Raw genomic sequence first — 17,627 nt, forward strand, 5'->3', positions numbered from 1 at the left:
TAATGCCAGGCGTCTCTCTGTGCATTTTCCCCTCTAATATGCTTCGTATTCTCCTGACTATGCAAATAGGACGCACAAGCAGAATCTGCTGATTAAAATGATACGTGTCATGCTTATATTCTGTGTGTGACTGTGCCTGTATCTGCGTATGAAATGCTGCGTTACTTTACAGCACTGTAGCGTAGCATTCCGTATACAGATAGAACTGCAGTCATAGACACAATACAGGAATGATGCATAGTGATCAGAATAAGATACATTTTTGGTCAAAAAAGACGCTTAGCGTTATCAGAGTAACTACACGGGAACTGCCGGCTCATTCACGCTGCGCATCTCGCCTAAGTGTTTACACAAAAGTTACATTTATTTACAGTAAAGTCAGCGCCGGAGATTATCTTGTATCATATATTAATGGTTCTGGTGTTAGGCGTATTGATACGGCAGACTGCAGTCCCCATTATTCTCAGTGCAGACTAGGGTGATGAGGGTGCGCACCCTGATTTTAATTCAAGTTTTGGACCAGAGACCACATGACCCAGAAAGGAAGCTGTTCCGGACCAATTCCCTCTAAGGTCATGTGTAAAGGTTATACTCTTATCATTCTGTCCATTTTAAATTTCCTTGGATAAGAAAAATCTTTTTTTAATATTTTTTATATATATATATTATGAGTGCAAAAAACTGGATAAAAATATAAGTCCTGACTCATACTTCCTCTGCTTGCATATTGCCAATACTTGGGAATATACGAGGAGTAGTCAGGCAAGCGATGCCAAGAGAGGGCCTCTGGGCAAAGAAACTGCTACGTTACCGTAAGTTTAGATACGCTCCCTTTCCATCTAGTCACTGGGGTGACCCCATAAAAGCATGGTGAAGGAAATAACGATAAATACGGCTTGCTGAAAAGAAACCTTTATATGTCGAAAATGACCTTTCCATCGAGTGGGTACGGTACGCCATCCCATAAAGACGGAGGATCAAGATTTAACATCCATCCCACACATAGATCTTTAGTCATGTAAAAACTTACTACACCATCATAGTCTTCTTTTTTTTCCCATTTATGTATATAGCCGTGGGAGATAAAAGATCCACCAGACAGTTTTCATTAGACAGACTCTGAACCAAAAGGACCTTCCAGCAATATCCCAAACACCATAAAAATACCATGAACTTGTGAGTGCTTGCATATGTGATATATTTTTTCTGCATAGATGCTGTTAGATGTTGTTAGATGCTGGTAGATAGTGGTAAATCCTGTTAGATGTTGTTAGATAGTGGTAGATGCTGTTAGATGCTGTTAGATAGTGGTAGATGCTGTTAGATGCTGTTAGATAGTGGTAGATGCTGTTAGCTGTTGTTACAGTAGATGCTGGTAGTTGGTGGTAGATGACGGTAGATGATGGTAGAAGGTGGTAGATGGTGGTAGAAGGTGTTAGATGTTGTTAGATGCTGTTATAGTAGATGGTGGTAGAAGGTGTTAGGTGGTGGTAGAAGGTGTTAGATGGTGGTAGAAGGTGTTAGATGGTGGTAGTAAATAGGCCCCTACATATTTCTTACAGCTGAAGCTAGATTGCAAGGGTGACAGTGACTGGTGGGTTATATGATCCAGTCACACAGCAGTGTAGGCCTGGGGTTACAATGTCTGAATGTAGAAAGAGCACACATGTAAGTTTTGTGAGAACTGTTTAATGGGGAGGTAATTGGGTAGAATAGTTTATAGAGGTAACATGAGTACTTCAAGAAAAGCGGTGATAATAACAGATAGTAGTTAACAGCAGAAACCATGAATGGTCAGAAATTGTCCCCTATGTGTTTTTCCTAATTACCTGATGGTGTGGCCCCTATAGCTGGGCGCACTCCTAGGCGATCCCCGGCTGATCGGGTTATACGCAGAGCAGTGTGTCCCCAGCCTGACCTGCTGCCAGCCCCCTGCGTACACACTCTACTAGAACAGCTCAGGTCTATGGGATCGGGAGGTCGGCCCAGTGCATAAGATGCCACCTCCGGTTCCCGGCCGTTGCAGGAGCGTTATAAGCCGTTTATCAGCTAAATGTGACAAGTCTAGGAGAGAGATAAAGTGGAGAAATACATTTTCTAACGTCTGTAACATGGCACTGTGGCAGCTAGGAAGCTGATTGGCTGGTACTTTATCTCTCCAAGGCATAGTACATAGACCCTTGTGCTAGATAAATGACAGAAGCTTATTAGTTGCTATGGACAACTTCACTTTATCTCTCTCCAGAATTTCCCCTTTAGAGTTAGAAATGTTATCACATCATAAGATCGGTAACCGGGGAGTACTGTGTTTTCAGTGACAGAACACGGGAACCCTCCTGGGAAATGATGGGTTAATAGACTCTCCCTGCAGCGCCCGGGGCTGCGTCATGTCGAGGATCCAGAATTAATAACAGGATTTTATAGGACTACAAATAACGTGTGCTGAAGGTGAGTGTGCAACGCCGGAGTCACCCGGACGCGCCCCGTTCTGTGCGTTCCGGCGGTGGCTGCGTTTGGGGTACACGGCGGAGGAGAGGGCTGTGTATGAGACAGTTTGCGGGAACAGGAGCACTTACATAATAGATGGGAACATTAAATGGAGCACGAAACCTGCAATGAATGGGGATATAGTCATCACCGTGCCCTGCGGCCGATCGAAGCAACGTTCCGTGTCTCAGATGTGTGAGAGACGCTCTGTGGCTGCAGAGTACGCAGCTTCACCAAGCCCTAATTAAAATTGCACATGACATTGCAAATAAACCCCCCTGAGAGCGTCTCTGACCCCCCCCCCCCCCCACCATGAGACATTTGGCTCGTTTGCAGATTTAATTTGTCGAGGTTGTCAACCCCCCCCCCCCCCCCCCGCACTCTCTAGGCTGTTATCATACAGAACAGAGATCTCCTCTCTCGCTCCCTGCTCAGGAGACCATTATCACATCCGGCCTGGCGGAGGGGCAACAATGGCTGTATTCATCCACGCTGCATGGGTGAGCGCAGACCTCGCTGATTCACCCTCTCATCCCTGTGTACACGGGAGCAGTGACGTCACAGGACAAAGAGGAGCAGACTTGTGTGCAGCCTCGGAGATGGAGTGAGGCGGGGGAGTCTCCAGTGACGCGCCTTTCCTGGCTGTAAAGAGAGAAATCCGGTTCTGCTGAATCTCATCATTTCTGCTTCCCAATCCTAAACCGGTGCCAGTTATATTACTCCTGATTCCGAGTCGTCTCCATATAAATAGCGAGCTTGAGCAAACTGCGCACATTTACGCCATTTGCTTATCTCCGGGCGATGCGGAGTCGGACAGATGTTGGCCAGGGCTCCCCCTGTGTAAAATGGACGTTAATGGGCGGCAGTGCTGTGGTAGGACACAAGGTATCCGTCTCATGGGAGTGGCGTGTAGCCAGAGTTCTGTGCGATCCAGCACTGAGGTCATGGGTTCAATTCTCACCACGGCCGTAACTGTGTGGAGTTTGTATGTTCTCCCCGTGCTTGCGTGAGTTTCCTCTGGGTACTCCGGTTTCCTCCCACAATCCAAAAATATACTGGTAGGTTAACTGACTGCAAACATAAAAATTAACCCTAGCGTGAATGTGTGTGCGTGTACATGTGATAGGGAATATAGTTGGTCATTCCGAGTTGATCGCTAGCAGAAAATGTTCGCTGCACAGCGATGAAGCAAAAAAACGACACTTATGTGTATGCGGCGCAATGCGCACGCGCGTCGTACTTTCACAAAGGCCGATGCAGTTTCACACAAGGTCTAGCGATGCTTTTCAGTCGCACTGCTGACCGCAGAGTGATTGACATGAAGGGGGCAATTCTGGGTGTTATCTGACTGTTTTCAGGGAGTGTTCGAAAAAACGCAGGCGTGGCTGGGCGAACGCAGGGCGTTTTTGTGACGTCAAAACAGGAACTGAACAGTCTGAAGTGATCGCAAGCGCTGAGTAGGTCTGGAGCTACTCTGAAACTGCACAATTTATTTTCGTTCGCACTTCTGCTAAGCTAAAATACACTCCCAGTGGGCGGTGGCATAGCGTTTGCACGGCTGCTAAAAACTGCTAGCGAGCGATCAACTCGGAATGACCACCATAGGGCCTAATTCTGAGTTGATCGCAGCAGCAAATTTGTTAGCAGTTGGGCAAAACCATGTGCACTGCAGGTGGGGCAGAAGTAACATGTGCAGAGAGAGTTAGATTTGGGTGGGGTGTGTTCAAACTGAAATCTAAATTGCAGTGTAAAAATAAAGCAGCCAGTATTTACCCTGCACAGAAACAAAATAACCCACCCAAATCTAACTCTCTCTGCACATGTTACATCTGAAAGTGAGGAGAAGTGGAGCCATTAGCTGTAGCGCAGGGAGGCAGATGAAAGGGAGGAGAAGCGGAGACATTAGCCGTAGCGCAGGGCTGCAGATGAAAGGGAGGAGAAGCTGAGACATTAGCCGTAGCGCAGGGCTGCAGATAAATGGGAGGAGAAGCGGAGACATTAGCCGTAGCGCAGGGCTGCAGATGAAAGGGAGGAGAAGCCGAGACAGCCGTAGCGCAGGGCAGCAGATGAAAGGGAGGAGAAGCGGAGACATTAGCCGTAGCGCAGGGCTGCAGATGAAAGGGTGGAGAAGCGGAGACATTAGCCGTAGCGCAGGGATGCAGATGAAAGGGAGGAGAAGCGGAGACATTAGCCGTAGCGCAGGGCTGCAGATGAGAGGGAGGAGAAGCGGAGACATTAGCCGTAGCGCAGGGATGCGGATGAAAGGGAGGAGAAGCGGAGACATTAGCCGTAGCGCAGGGCAGCAGATGAAAGGGAGGAGTAGCGGAGACATTAGCCGTAGCGCAGGAATGCAGATGAAAGGGAGGAGAAGCGGAGACATTAGCCGTAGCGCAGGGCAGCAGTTGAGAGGGAGGAGAAGCGGAGACATTAGCCGTAGCGAAGGGATGTAGATGAAAGGGAGGAGAAGCGGAGACATTAGCCGTATCGCAGGGATGCGGATGAAAGGGAGGAGAAGCGGAGACATTACCCGTAGCGCAGGGATGCAGAAGAAAGGGAGGAGAAGCGGAGACATTAGCCGTAGCGCAGGGATGCAGATGATAGGGAGGAGAAGCGGAGACATTAGCCGTAGCGCAGGGCAGCAGATGAAAGGGAGTAGAAGCGGAGACATTAGCCGTAGCGCAGGAATGCAGATGAGAGGGAGGAGAAGCGGACACATTAGCTGTAGCGCAGGGATGCGGATGAAAGGGAGGAGAAGCGGAGACATTAGCCGTAGCGCAGGGCTGCAGATGAAAGGGAGGAGAAGCGGAGACATTAGCCGTAGCGCAGGGATGCAGATGAAAGGGAGGAGAAGCAGAGACATTACCCGTAGCGCAGGGATGCAGAAGAAAGGGAGGAGAAGCTGAGACATTAGCCGTAGCGCAGGGCAGCAGATGAAAGGGAGGAGAAGATGAGACATTAGCCGTAGCGCAGGGCAGCAGATGAAAGGGAGGAGAAGATGAGACATTAGCCGTAGCGCAGGGCAGCAGATGAAAGGGAGGAGAAGCGGAGACATTAGCTGTAGCGCAGGGATGCAGATGATAGGGAGGAGAAGCGGAGACATTAGCCGTAGCGCAGGGATGCAGAAGAAAGGGAGGAGAAGATGAGACATTAGCCGTAGCGCAGGGCAGCAGATGAAAGGGAGGAGAAGCGGAGACATTAGCCGAAGCGCAGGGCAGCAGATGAAAGGGAGGAGAAGCTGAGACATTAGCCGTAGCGCAGGGATGCAGATGAAAGGGAGGAGAAGCGGAGACATTAGCCGTAGCGCAGGGCTGCAGATGAAAGGGAGGAGAAGCGGAGACATTAGCTGTAGCGCAGGGCTGCAGATGAAAGGGAGGAGAAGCGGAGACATTAGCTGTAGCGCAGGGCAGCAGATGAGAGGGAGGAGAAGCGGAGACATTAGCCGTAGCGCAGGGATGCAGATGAGAGGGAGGAGAAGCGGAGACAGTAGCCGTAGCGCAGGGCTGCAGATGAAAGGGAGGAGAAGCGGAGACATTAGCCGTAGCGCAGGGATGCAGATAAAAGGGAGGAGAAGCGGAGACATTAGCTGTAGCGCAGGGCAGCAGATGAAAGGGAGGAGAAGCGGAGACATTAGCTGTAGCGCAGGGCTGCAGATGAAAGGGAGGAGAAGCGGAGACATTAGCCGTAGCGCAGGGATGCAGATGAAAGGGAGGAGAAGCAGAGACATTAGCCGTAGCCCAGGGCTGCAGATGAAAGGGAGGAGAAGCGGAGACATTAGCCGTAGCGCAGGGCTGCAGATGAAAGGGAGGAGAAGCGGAGACATTAGCCGTAGCGCAGGGATGCGGATGAAAGGGAGGAGAAGCGGAGACATTAGCCGTAGCGCAGGGCTGCAGATGAGAGGGAGGAGAAGCGGAGACATTAGCCGTAGCGCAGGGCTGCAGATGAAAGGGAGGAGAAGCGGAGACATTACCCGTAGCGCAGGGATGCAGAAGAAAGGGAGGAGAAGATGAGACATTAGCCGTAGCGCAGGGCTGCAGATGAAAGGGAGGAGAAGCGGATACATTAGCTGTAGCGCAGGGCTGCAGATGAGAGGGAGGAGAAGCTGAGACATTAGCCGTAGCGCAGGGCTGCAGATGAAAGGGAGGAGAAGATGAGACATTAGCCGTAGCGCAGGGCAGCAGATGAAAGGGAGGAGAAGCTGAGACATTAGCCGTAGCGCAGGGCAGCAGATGAAAGGGAGGAGAAGCGGAGACATTAGCTGTAGCGCAGGGATGCAGATGAGAGGAAGGAAAAGCGGAGACATTAGCCGTAGCGCAGGGCTGCAGATGAAAGGGAGGAGAAGCGGAAACATTAGCCGTAGCGCAGGGATGCAGATGATAGGGAGGAGAAGCGGAGACATTAGCCGTAGCGCAGGGATGCAGATGAAAGGGAGGAGAAGCGGAGACATTAGCCGTAGCGCAGGGCTGCAGATGAAAGGGAGGAGAAGATGAGACATTAGCCGTAGCGCAGGGCTGCAGATGAGAGGGAGGAGAAGCGGAGACATTAGCCGAAGCGCAGGGCAGCAGATGAAAGGGAGGAGAAGCTGAGACATTAGCCGTAGCGCAGGGCAGCAGATGAAAGGGAGGAGTAGCGGAGACATTAGCCGTAGCGCAGGGATGCAGATGAGAGGGAGGAGAAGCGGAGACATTAGCCGTAGCGCAGGGATGCAGATGAGAGGGAGGAGAAGCGGAGACATTAGCCGTAGCGCAGGGCTGCAGATGAGAGGGAGGAGAAGCGGAGACAGTAGCCGTAGCGCAGGGATGCAGATGAGAGGGAGGAGAAGCGGAGACATTAGCCGTAGCGCAGGGATGCAGATGAGAGGAAGGAAAAGCGGAGACATTAGCCGTAGCGCAGGGATGCAGATGAGAGGAAGGAAAAGCGGAGACATTAGCCGTAGAACAGGGCTGCAGATGAAAGGGAGGAGAAGCGGAGACATTAGCTGTAGCGCAGGGATGCAGATGAGAGGGAGGAGAAGCGGAGACATTAGCTGTAGCGCAGGGCAGCAGATGAAAGGGAGGAGAAGCGGAGACATTAGCTGTAGCGCAGGGATGCAGATGAAAGGGAGGAGAAGCGGAGACATTAGCCGTAGCGCAGGGCTGCAGATGAAAGGGAGGAGAAGCGGAGACATTAGCTGTAGCGCAGGGATGCAGATGAAAGGGAGGAGAAGCGGAGACATTAGCTGTAGCGCAGGGCAGCAGATGAAAGGGATGAGAAGCGGATACATTAGCTGTAGCGCAGGGCAGCAGATGAAAGGGAGGAGAAGCGGAGACATTAGCCGTAGCGCAGGGCAGCAGATGAAAGGGAGGAGAAGCGGAGACATTAGCCGTAGCGCAGGGATGCAGATGAAAGGGAGGAGAAGCGGAGACATTAGCTGTAGCGCAGGGATGCAGATGAAAGGGAGGAGAAGCGGAGACATTAGCCGTAGCGCAGGGCAGCAGATGAAAGGGAGGAGAAGCGGAGACATTAGCCGTAGCCCAGGGCTGCAGATGAAAGGGAGGAGAAGCGGAGACATTAGCTGTAGCGCAGGGATGCAGATGAAAGGGAGGAGAAGCGGAGACATTAGCCGTAGTGCAGGGATGCAGATGAAAGGGAGGAGAAGCGGAGACATTAGCTGTAGCGCAGGGCAGCAGATGAAAGGGAGGAGAAGCGGAGACATTAGCCGTAGAACAGGGCTGCAGATGAAAGGGAGGAGAAGCGGAGACATTAGCTGTAGCGCAGGGATGCAGATGAGAGGGAGGAGAAGCGGAGACATTAGCTGTAGCGCAGGGCAGCAGATGAAAGGGAGGAGAAGCGGAGACATTAGCTGTAGCGCAGGGATGCAGATGAAAGGGAGGAGAAGCGGAGACATTAGCTGTAGCGCAGGGCTGCAGATGAAAGGGAGGAGAAGCGGAGACATTAGCTGTAGCGCAGGGATGCAGATGAAAGGGAGGAGAAGCGGAGACATTAGCCGTAGCGCAGGGCTGCAGATGAAAGGGAGGAGAAGCGGAGACATTAGCCGTAGCGCAGGGATGCAGATAAAAGGGAGGAGAAGCGGAGACATTAGCCGTAGCGCAGGGATGCAGATGAAAGGGAGGAGAAGCGGAGACATTAGCTGTAGCGCAGGGATGCAGATGAAAGGGAGGAGAAGCGGAGACATTAGCTGTAGCGCAGGGCAGCAGATGAAAGGGAGGAGAAGCGGATACATTAGCTGTAGCGCAGGGCAGCAGATGAAAGGGAGGAGAAGCGGAGACATTAGCCGTAGCGCAGGGCAGCAGATGAAAGGGAGGAGAAGCGGAGACATTAGCCGTAGCGCAGGGATGCAGATGAAAGGGAGGAGAAGCGGAGACATTAGCTGTAGCGCAGGGATGCAGATGAAAGGGAGGAGAAGCGGAGACATTAGCCGTAGCGCAGGGCAGCAGATGAAAGGGAGGAGAAGCGGAGACATTAGCCGTAGCCCAGGGCTGCAGATGAAAGGGAGGAGAAGCGGAGACATTAGCCGTAGCGCAGGGATGCAGATGAAAGGGAGGAGAAGCGGAGACATTAGCTGTAGCGCAGGGATGCAGATGAAAGGGAGGAGAAGTGGAGACATTAGCCGTAGCGCAGGGCAGCAGATGAAAGGGAGGAGAAGCGGAGACATTAGCCGTAGCCCAGGGCTGCAGATGAAAGGGAGGAGAAGCGGAGACATTAGCCGTAGCGCAGGGCTGCAGATGAAAGGGAGGAGAAGCGGAGACATTAGCCGTAGCGCAGGGCAGCAGTTGAGAGGAAGGAGAAGCGGAGACATTAGCCGTAGCGCAGGGATGCAGATGAAAGGGAGAAGAAGCGGAGACATTAGCTGTAGCGCAGGGATGCAGATGAAAGGGAGGAGAAGCGGAGACATTAGCCGTAGCCCCAGGGCTGCAGATGAAAGGGAGGAGAAGCGGAGACATTAGCTGTAGCGCAGGGATGCAGATGAAAGGGAGGAGAAGCGGAGACATTAGCCGTAGCCCAGGGCTGCAGATGAAAGGGAGGAGAAGCGGAGACATTAGCCGTAGCGCAGGGCTGCAGATGAAAGGGAGGAGAAGCGGAGACATTAGCCGTAGCCCAGGGCTGCAGATGAAAGGGAGGAGAAGCGGAGACATTAGCCGTAGCGCAGGGCTGCAGATGAAAGGGAGGAGAAGCGGAGACATTAGCCGTAGCGCAGGGCAGCAGTTGAGAGGGAGGAGAAGCGGAGACATTAGCCGTAGCGCAGGGATGCAGATGAAAGGGAGGAGAAGCGGAGACATTAGCCGTAGCGCAGGGCAGCAGTTGAGAGGGAGGAGAAGCGGAGACATTAGCCGTAGCGCAGGGCTGCAGATGAGAGGGAGGAGAAGCGGAGACATTAGCTGTAGCGCAGGGATGCAGATGAAAAGAAGGAGAAGCGGAGACATTAGCAGTAGCGCAGGGATGCAGATGAAAGGGAGGAGAAGCGGAGACATTAGCCGTAGCGCAGGGATGCAGATGAAAGGGAGGAGAAGCGGAGACATTAGCCGTAGCGCAGGGCTGCAGATGAAAGGGAGGAGAAGCGGAGACATTAGCTGTAGCGCAGGGATGCAGATGAAAGGGAGGAGAAGCGGAGACATTAGCCGTAGCGCAGGGATGCAGATGAAAGGGAGGAGAAGCGGAGACAGCCGTAGCGCAGGGATGCAGATGAAAGGGAGGAGAAGCGGAGACATTAGCAGTAGCGCAGGGCAGCAGTTGAGAGGGAGGAGAAGCGGAGACATTAGCCGTAGCGCAGGGATGCAGATGAAAGGGAGGAGAAGCGGAGACATTAGCCGTAGCGCAGGGATGCAGATGAAAGGGAGGAGAAGCGGAGACATTAGCAGTAGCGCAGGGCAGCAGTTGAGAGGGAGGAGAAGCGGAGACATTAGCCGTAGCGCAGGGCAGCAGATGAAAGGGAGGAGAAGCGGAGACATTACCCGTAGCGCAGGGATGCAGATGAAAGGGAGGAGAAGCGGAGACATTAGACGTAGCGCAGGGCAGCAGATGAAAAGAAGGAGAAGCGGAGACATTAGCTGTAGCGCAGGGATGCAGATGAAAGGGAGGAGAAGCGGAGACATTAGCCGTAGCGCAGGGATGCAGATGAAAGGGAGGAGAAGCGGAGACAGCCGTAGCGCAGGGATGCAGATGAAAGGGAGGAGAAGCGGAGACATTAGCAGTAGCGCAGGGCAGCAGTTGAGAGGGAGGAGAAGCGGAGACATTAGCCGTAGCGCAGGGATGCAGATGAAAGGGAGGAGAAGCGGAGACATTAGCCGTAGCGCAGGGATGCAGATGAAAGGGAGGAGAAGCGGAGACATTAGCAGTAGCGCAGGGCAGCAGTTGAGAGGGAGGAGAAGCGGAGACATTAGCCGTAGCGCAGGGCAGCAGATGAAAGGGAGGAGAAGCGGAGACATTACCCGTAGCGCAGGGATGCAGATGAAAGGGAGGAGAAGCGGAGACATTAGACGTAGCGCAGGGCAGCAGATGAAAAGAAGGAGAAGCGGAGACATTAGCAGTAGCGCAGGGATGCAGATGAAAGGGAGGAGAAGCGGAGACATTAGCCGTAGCGCAGGGCAGCAGATGAAAAGAAGGAGAAGCGGAGACATTAGCAGTAGCGCAGGGATGCAGATGAAAGGGAGGAGAAGCGGAGACATTAGCCGTAGCGCAGGGCAGCAGATGAGAGGGAGAAGAAGCGGAGACATTAGCCGTAGCGCAGGGATGCAGATGAAAGGGAGGAGAAGCGGAGACATTAGCCGTAGCGCAGGGATGCAGATGAAAGGGAGGAGAAGCGGAGACATTAGCTGTAGCGCAGGGATGCAGATGAAAGGGAGGAGAAGATGAGACATTAGCCGTAGCGCAGGGCTGCAGATGAAAGGGAGGAGAAGCGGAGACATTAGCCGTAGCGCAGGGCTGCAGATGAAAGGGAGGAGAAGCGGAGACATTAGCCGTAGCGCAGGGCTGCAGATGAAAGGGAGGAGAAGCAGAGACATTAGCCGTAGCGCAGGGCTGCAGATGAAAGGGAGGAGAAGCGGAGACATTGGGGGTCATTCCAAGTTCGCTCGTTGCCGATTTTCGCTATACTGCGATTAGTCGCTTACTGCGCATGCGCTTGGTTATTTTACACAAAAGTTAGGTATTTTACTCACGGCATAACAAAGCTTTTTCATCGTTCTGGTGATCGTAGTGTGATTGACAGGAAGTGGGTGTTTCTGGGCGGAAACTGGCCGTTTTATGGGAGTGTGCGGAAAAACGCAGGCGTTCGAGTTGCAAAACGCAAGAGTGGCTGGAGAAACGGGGGAGTGGTTGGGCAAACGCAGGGCGTGTTTGTGACGTCAAACCAGGAACGAAAAAAAGGACTGAACTGATCGCAATGTAGGAGTAAGTCCCGAGCTACTCAGAAACTGCTAAACAATTTCTATTCGCAATTCTGCTAAGCTAAGATACACTCCCAGAGGGCGGCGGCTTAGCGTGTGCAATGCTGCTAAAAGCAGCTAGCGAGCGAACAACTCGGAATGAGGGCCATTAGCCGTAGCGCAGGGCTGCAGATGAAAGGGAGGAGAAGCGGAGACATTAGCCGTAGCGCAGGGCAGCAGATGAGAGGGAGAAGAAGCGGAGACATTAGCCATAGCGCAGGGATGCAGATGAAAGGGAGCAGAAGCGGAGACATTAGCCGTAGCGCAGGGCTGCAGATGAAAGGGAGGAGAAGCGGAGACATTAGCCGTAGCGCAGGGATGCAGATGAAAGGGAGGAGAAGCGGAGACATTAGCCGTAGCGCAGGGCAGCAGATGAGAGGGAGAAGAAGCGGAGACATTAGCCGTAGCGCAGGGCTGCAGATGAGAGGGAGTAGAAGCGGAGACATTAGCCATAGCGCAGCGTTGCGGATGAAAGGGAGGAGAAGCGGAGACATTACCCGTAGCGCAGGGATGCAGATGAAAGGGAGGAGAAGCGGAGACATTACCCGTAGCGCAGGGATGCAGATGATAGGGAGGAGAAGCGGAGACATTAGCCGTAGCGCAGGGATGCAGATGAAAGGGAGGAGAAGCGGAGACATTACCCGTAGCGCAGGGATGCAGATGATAGGGAGGAGAAGCGGAGACATTAGCCGTAGCGCAGGGCAGCAGATGAGAGGGAGAAGAAGCGGAGACATTAGCCGTAGCGCAGGGCTGCAGATGAGAGGGAGTAGAAGCGGAGACATTAGCCGTAGCGCATGGATGCAGATGAAAGGGAGGAGAAGCGGAGACATTAGCCGTAGCGCAGGGCAGCAGATGAAAGGGAGGAGAAGCGGAGACATTAGCCGTAGCGCAGGGCTGCAGATGAGAGGGAGGAGAAGCGGAGACATTAGCCGTAGCGCAGGGCTGCAGATGAAAGGGAGGAGAAGCGGAGACATTAGCCGTAGCGCAGCGTTGCGGATGAAAGGGAGGAGAAGCGGAGACATTAGCCGTAGCGCAGGGATGCAGATGAAAGGGTGGAGAAGCGGAGACATTAGCCGTAGCGCAGGGATGCCGATGAGAGGAAGGAAAAGCGGAGACATTAGCCGTAGCGCAGGGCTGCAGATGAAAGGGAGGAGAAGCGGAGACATTAGCCGTAGCGCAGGGCTGCAGATGAAAGGGAGGAGAAGCGGAGACATTAGCCGTAGCGCAGGGCTGCAGATGAAAGGGAGGAGAAGCGGAGACATTAGCTGTAGCGCAGGGCTGCAGATGAAAGGGAGGAGAAGCGGAGACATTAGCTGTAGCGCAGGGCTGCAGATGAAAGGGAGGAGAAGCGGAGACATTAGCTGTAGCGCAGGGCTGCAGATGAAAGGGAGGAGAAGCGGAGACATTAGCCGTAGCGCAGGGCAGCAGATGAAAGGGAGGAGAAGCGGAGACATTAGCTGTAGCGCAGGGCTGCAGATGAAAGGGAGGAGAAGCGGAGACATTAGTCGTAGCGCAGGGATGCAGATGAAAGGGAGGAGAAGCGGAGACATTAGCCGTAGCGCAGGGCTGCAGATGAAAGGGAGGAGAAGCGGAGACATTAGCCGTAGCGCAGGGATGCAGATGAGAGGGAGTAGAAGCGGAGACATTAGCCGTAGCGCAGGGCTGCAGATGAGAGGGAGTAGAAGCGGAGACATTAGCCATAGCGCAGGGATGCAGATGATAGGGAGGAGAAGCGGAGACATTAGCCGTAGCGCAGGGCTGCAGATGAAAGGGAGGAGAAGCGGAGACATTAGCCGTAGCGCAGGGCTGCAGATGAAAGGGAGGAGAAGCGGAGACATTAGCTGTAGCGCAGGGATGCAGATGAAAGGGAGGAGAAGCAGAGACATTAGCCGTAGCGCAGGGATGCAGATGAAAGGGAGGAGAAGCGGAGACATTAGCCGTAGCGCAGGGATGCAGATGAAAGGGAGGAGAAGCGGAGACATTAGCCGTAGCGCAGGGCAGCAGATGAAAGGGAGGAGATGCAGAGACATTAGCTGTAGCGCAGGGATGCAGATGAAAGGGAGGAGAAGCGGAGACATTAGCTGTAGCGCAGGGATGCAGATGAAAGGGAGGAGAAGCGGAGACATTAGCTGTAGTGCAGGGATGCGGATGAAAGGGAGGAGAAGCGGAGACATTAGCTGTAGCGCAGGGCTGCAGATGAAAGGGAGGAGAAGCGGAGACATTAGTCGTAGCGCAGGGATGCAGATGAAAGGGAGGAGAAGCGGAGACATTAGCCGTAGCGCAGGGCTGCAGATGAAAGGGAGGAGAAGCGGAGACATTAGCCGTAGCGCAGGGATGCAGATGAAAGGGAGGAGAAGCGGAGACATTAGCTGTAGCGCAGGGCTGCAGATGAAAGGGAGGAGAAGCGGAGACATTAGCCGTAGCGCAGGGATGCAGATAAAAGGGAGGAGAAGCGGAGACATTAGCCGTAGCGCAGGGATGCAGATGAAAGGGAGGAGAAGCGGAGACATTAGCTGTAGCGCAGGGATGCAGATGAAAGGGAGGAGAAGCGGAGACATTAGCCGTAGCGCAGGGCTGCAGATGAAAGGGAGGAGAAGCGGAGACATTAGCCGTAGCGCAAGGATGCAGATGATAGGGAGGAGAAGCGGAGACATTAGTCGTAGCGCAGGGCAGCAGATGAAAGGGAGGAGAAGCGGAGACATTTGCCGTAGCGCTGGGATGCAGATGAGAGGGAGTAGAAGCGGAGACATTAGCCATAGCGCAGCGTTGCGGATGAAAGGGAGGAGAAGCGGAGACATTAGCCGTAGCGCAGGGATGCAGATGAAAGGGTGGAGAAGCGGAGACATTAGCCATAGCGCAGCGTTGCGGATGAAAGGGAGGAGAAGCGGAGACATTAGCCGTAGCGCAGGGCTGCAGATGAAAGGGAGGAGAAGCGGAGACATTAGCCGTAGCGCAGGGCTGCAGATGAAAGGGTGGAGAAGCGGAGACATTAGCCGTAGCGCAGGGCTGCAGATGAAAGGGAGGAGAAGCGGAGACATTAGCCGTAGCGCAGGGCAGCAGATGAAAGGGAGGAGAAGCGGAGACATTAGCCGTAGCGCAGGGCTGCAGATGAAAGGGAGGAGAAGCGGAGACATTAGCCGTAGCGCAGGGCAGCAGATGAAAGGGAGGAGAAGCGGAGACATTAGCCGTAGCGCAGGGCTGCAGATGAAAGGTAGGAGAAGCGGAGACATTAGCCGTAGCGCAGGGATGCAGATGAAAGGGTGGAGAAGCGGAGACATTAGCCGTAGCGCAGGGCAGCAGATGAAAGGGAGGAGAGGCGGAGACATTAGCCGTAGCGCAGAGCAGCAGATGAGAGGGAGGAGAAGCGGAGACATTAGCCGTAGCGCAGGGCTGCAGATGAGAGGGAGGAGAAGCGGAGACATTAGCCGTAGCGCAGCGTTGCGGATGAAAGGGAGGAGAAGCGGAGACATTAGCCGTAGCGCAAGGCTGCAGATGAAAGGGAGGAGAAGCGGAGACATTAGCCGTAGCGCAGGGCTGCAGATGAAAGGTAGGAGAAGCGGAGACATTAGCCGTAGCGCAGGGATGCAGATGAAAGGGTGGAGAAGCGGAGACATTGGTGGTCATTCCGAGTTGATCGCTCGCTAGCAGTTTTTAGCAGCCGTGCAAACGCTATGCCGCCGCCCACTGGGAGTGTATTTTAGCTTAGCAGAAGTGCGAACGAAAGGATCGCAGAGCGGCTACAAAATAATTTTGTGCAGTTTCAGAGTAGCTTCAGACCTACTCCTAGCTTGCGATCACTTCAAACTGTTCAGTTCCTGTTTTGACGTCATGAAGACGCCCTGCATTCGCCCAGCCACGCCTGCGTTTTTCGAACACTCCCTGAAAATGGTCAGTTCACACCCAGAAACGCCCTCTTCCTGTCAATCACTCTGCGGCCAGCAGTGCGACTGAAAAGCTTCGCTAGACCTTGTGTGAAACTACATCATTCGTTGTAATAGTACGACGCGCGTGCGCATTGCGCCTCATACGCATGCGCAGAAGTGCCGATTTTTTTGCCTGATCGCTGCGCAGCGACCGAAAGCAGCTAGCGATCAACTCGAAATGACCCCCATTAGCCGTAGCGCAGAGCTGCAGATGAAAGCCATGGACGGTAATAATGTAGAATAGTGATCTCGTAGATCTCATCCATCAATATCTGTCCTTAATGTATGTCGCACATTGTTCTTGGTGACCTGTCTTGTTGCCGGCGTCGTATATTACACCGTTCCTCTCTGCTTCCATTGTAAACTGCGGTAATGTGTAAACTGGTAATGTAGCAGAAGAGGCGACAGGCGCCACCGTGACATCACAAAATTGTGTTTAAGGACATAGGGCCGGAGTCATAGATGTATAGTACCGCAGCTGCTAATGTGCAAAAATCTGCATATGTACAGAACACACCTACAGCACAGTACAGAACACACACAGCACAGTACAGAACACACACACAACGCAGTACAGAACACACACAGCACAGTACAGAACACACACACAACGCAGTACAGAACACACCTACAGCACAGTACAGAACACACACAGCACAGTACAGAACACACATACAGCACAGTACAGAACACACATACAGCACAGTACAGAACACACACACAACGCAGTACAGAACACACCTACAGCACAGTACAGAACACACCTACAGCGCAGTACAGAACACACATACAGCACAGTACAGAACACACCTACAGCACAGTACAGAACACACATACAGCACAGTACAGAACACACACACAGCACAGTACAGAACACACCTACAGCACAGTACAGAACACACATACAGCACAGTACAGAACACACCTACAGCACAGTACAGAACACACACAGCACCGTACAGAACACACATACAGCACAGTACAGAACACACATACCGCACAGTACAGAACACACACACAGCACAGTACAGAACACACCTACAGCACAGTACAGAACACACACACAGCACCGTACAGAACACACATACAGCACAGTACAGAACACACATACAGCACAGTACAGAACACACCTACAGCACAGTACAGAACACACACACAGCACAGTACAGAACACACAGCACAGTACAGAACACACCACACACACAACGCAGTACAGAACACACCTACAGTACAGAACACACCACACACACAACGCAGTACAGAACACACCTACAGCACAGTACAGAACACACATACAGCACAGTACAGAACACACATACAGCACAGTACAGAACACACATACAGCACAGTACAGAACACACACACAACGCAGTACAGAACACACATACAGCACAGTACAGAACACACCTACAGCACAGTACAGAACACACATACAGCACAGTACAGAACACACCTACAGCACAGTACAGAACACACATACAGCACAGTACAGAACACACACACAGCACAGTACAGAACACACACACAGCACAGTACAGAACACACATACAGCACAGTACAGAACACACATACAGCACAGTACAGAACACACATACAGCACAGTACAGAACACACCTACAGCACAGTACAGAACACACATACAGCACAGTACAGAACACACATACAGCACAGTACAGAACACACATACAGCACAGTACAGAACACACATACAGCACAGTACAGAACACACCTACAGCACAGTACAGAACACACATACAGCACAGTACAGAACACACATACAGCACAGTACAGAACA

At 52.8% G+C, this 17,627-nt stretch overlaps 1 protein-coding gene across 2 annotated transcripts in view; it reads left to right on the plus strand.

The window, feature by feature from the left end:
- ST8SIA1 (ST8 alpha-N-acetyl-neuraminide alpha-2,8-sialyltransferase 1) overlaps positions 1-17,627 on the plus strand; it is a 125,336-nt gene that overhangs the window by 42,005 nt on the left and 65,704 nt on the right. Inside the window, exon 1 of one of the 2 annotated variants that reach the window (XM_063929395.1) lies at positions 3,258-3,545. The exons of the other annotated variant lie outside the window; for it this stretch is intronic. Within the exon in view, the coding sequence (XP_063785465.1) occupies positions 3,475-3,545 (71 nt within the window). The 5' untranslated portion in view covers positions 3,258-3,474. Of the gene's footprint in view, positions 1-3,257; positions 3,546-17,627 lie in introns of those variants that run through there. 2 annotated transcript variants of the gene reach the window in all.

The sequence above is a fragment of the Pseudophryne corroboree genome, chromosome 6 (assembly GCF_028390025.1).
Source record: "Pseudophryne corroboree isolate aPseCor3 chromosome 6, aPseCor3.hap2, whole genome shotgun sequence".
NCBI lineage: Eukaryota > Metazoa > Chordata > Amphibia > Anura > Myobatrachidae > Pseudophryne > Pseudophryne corroboree.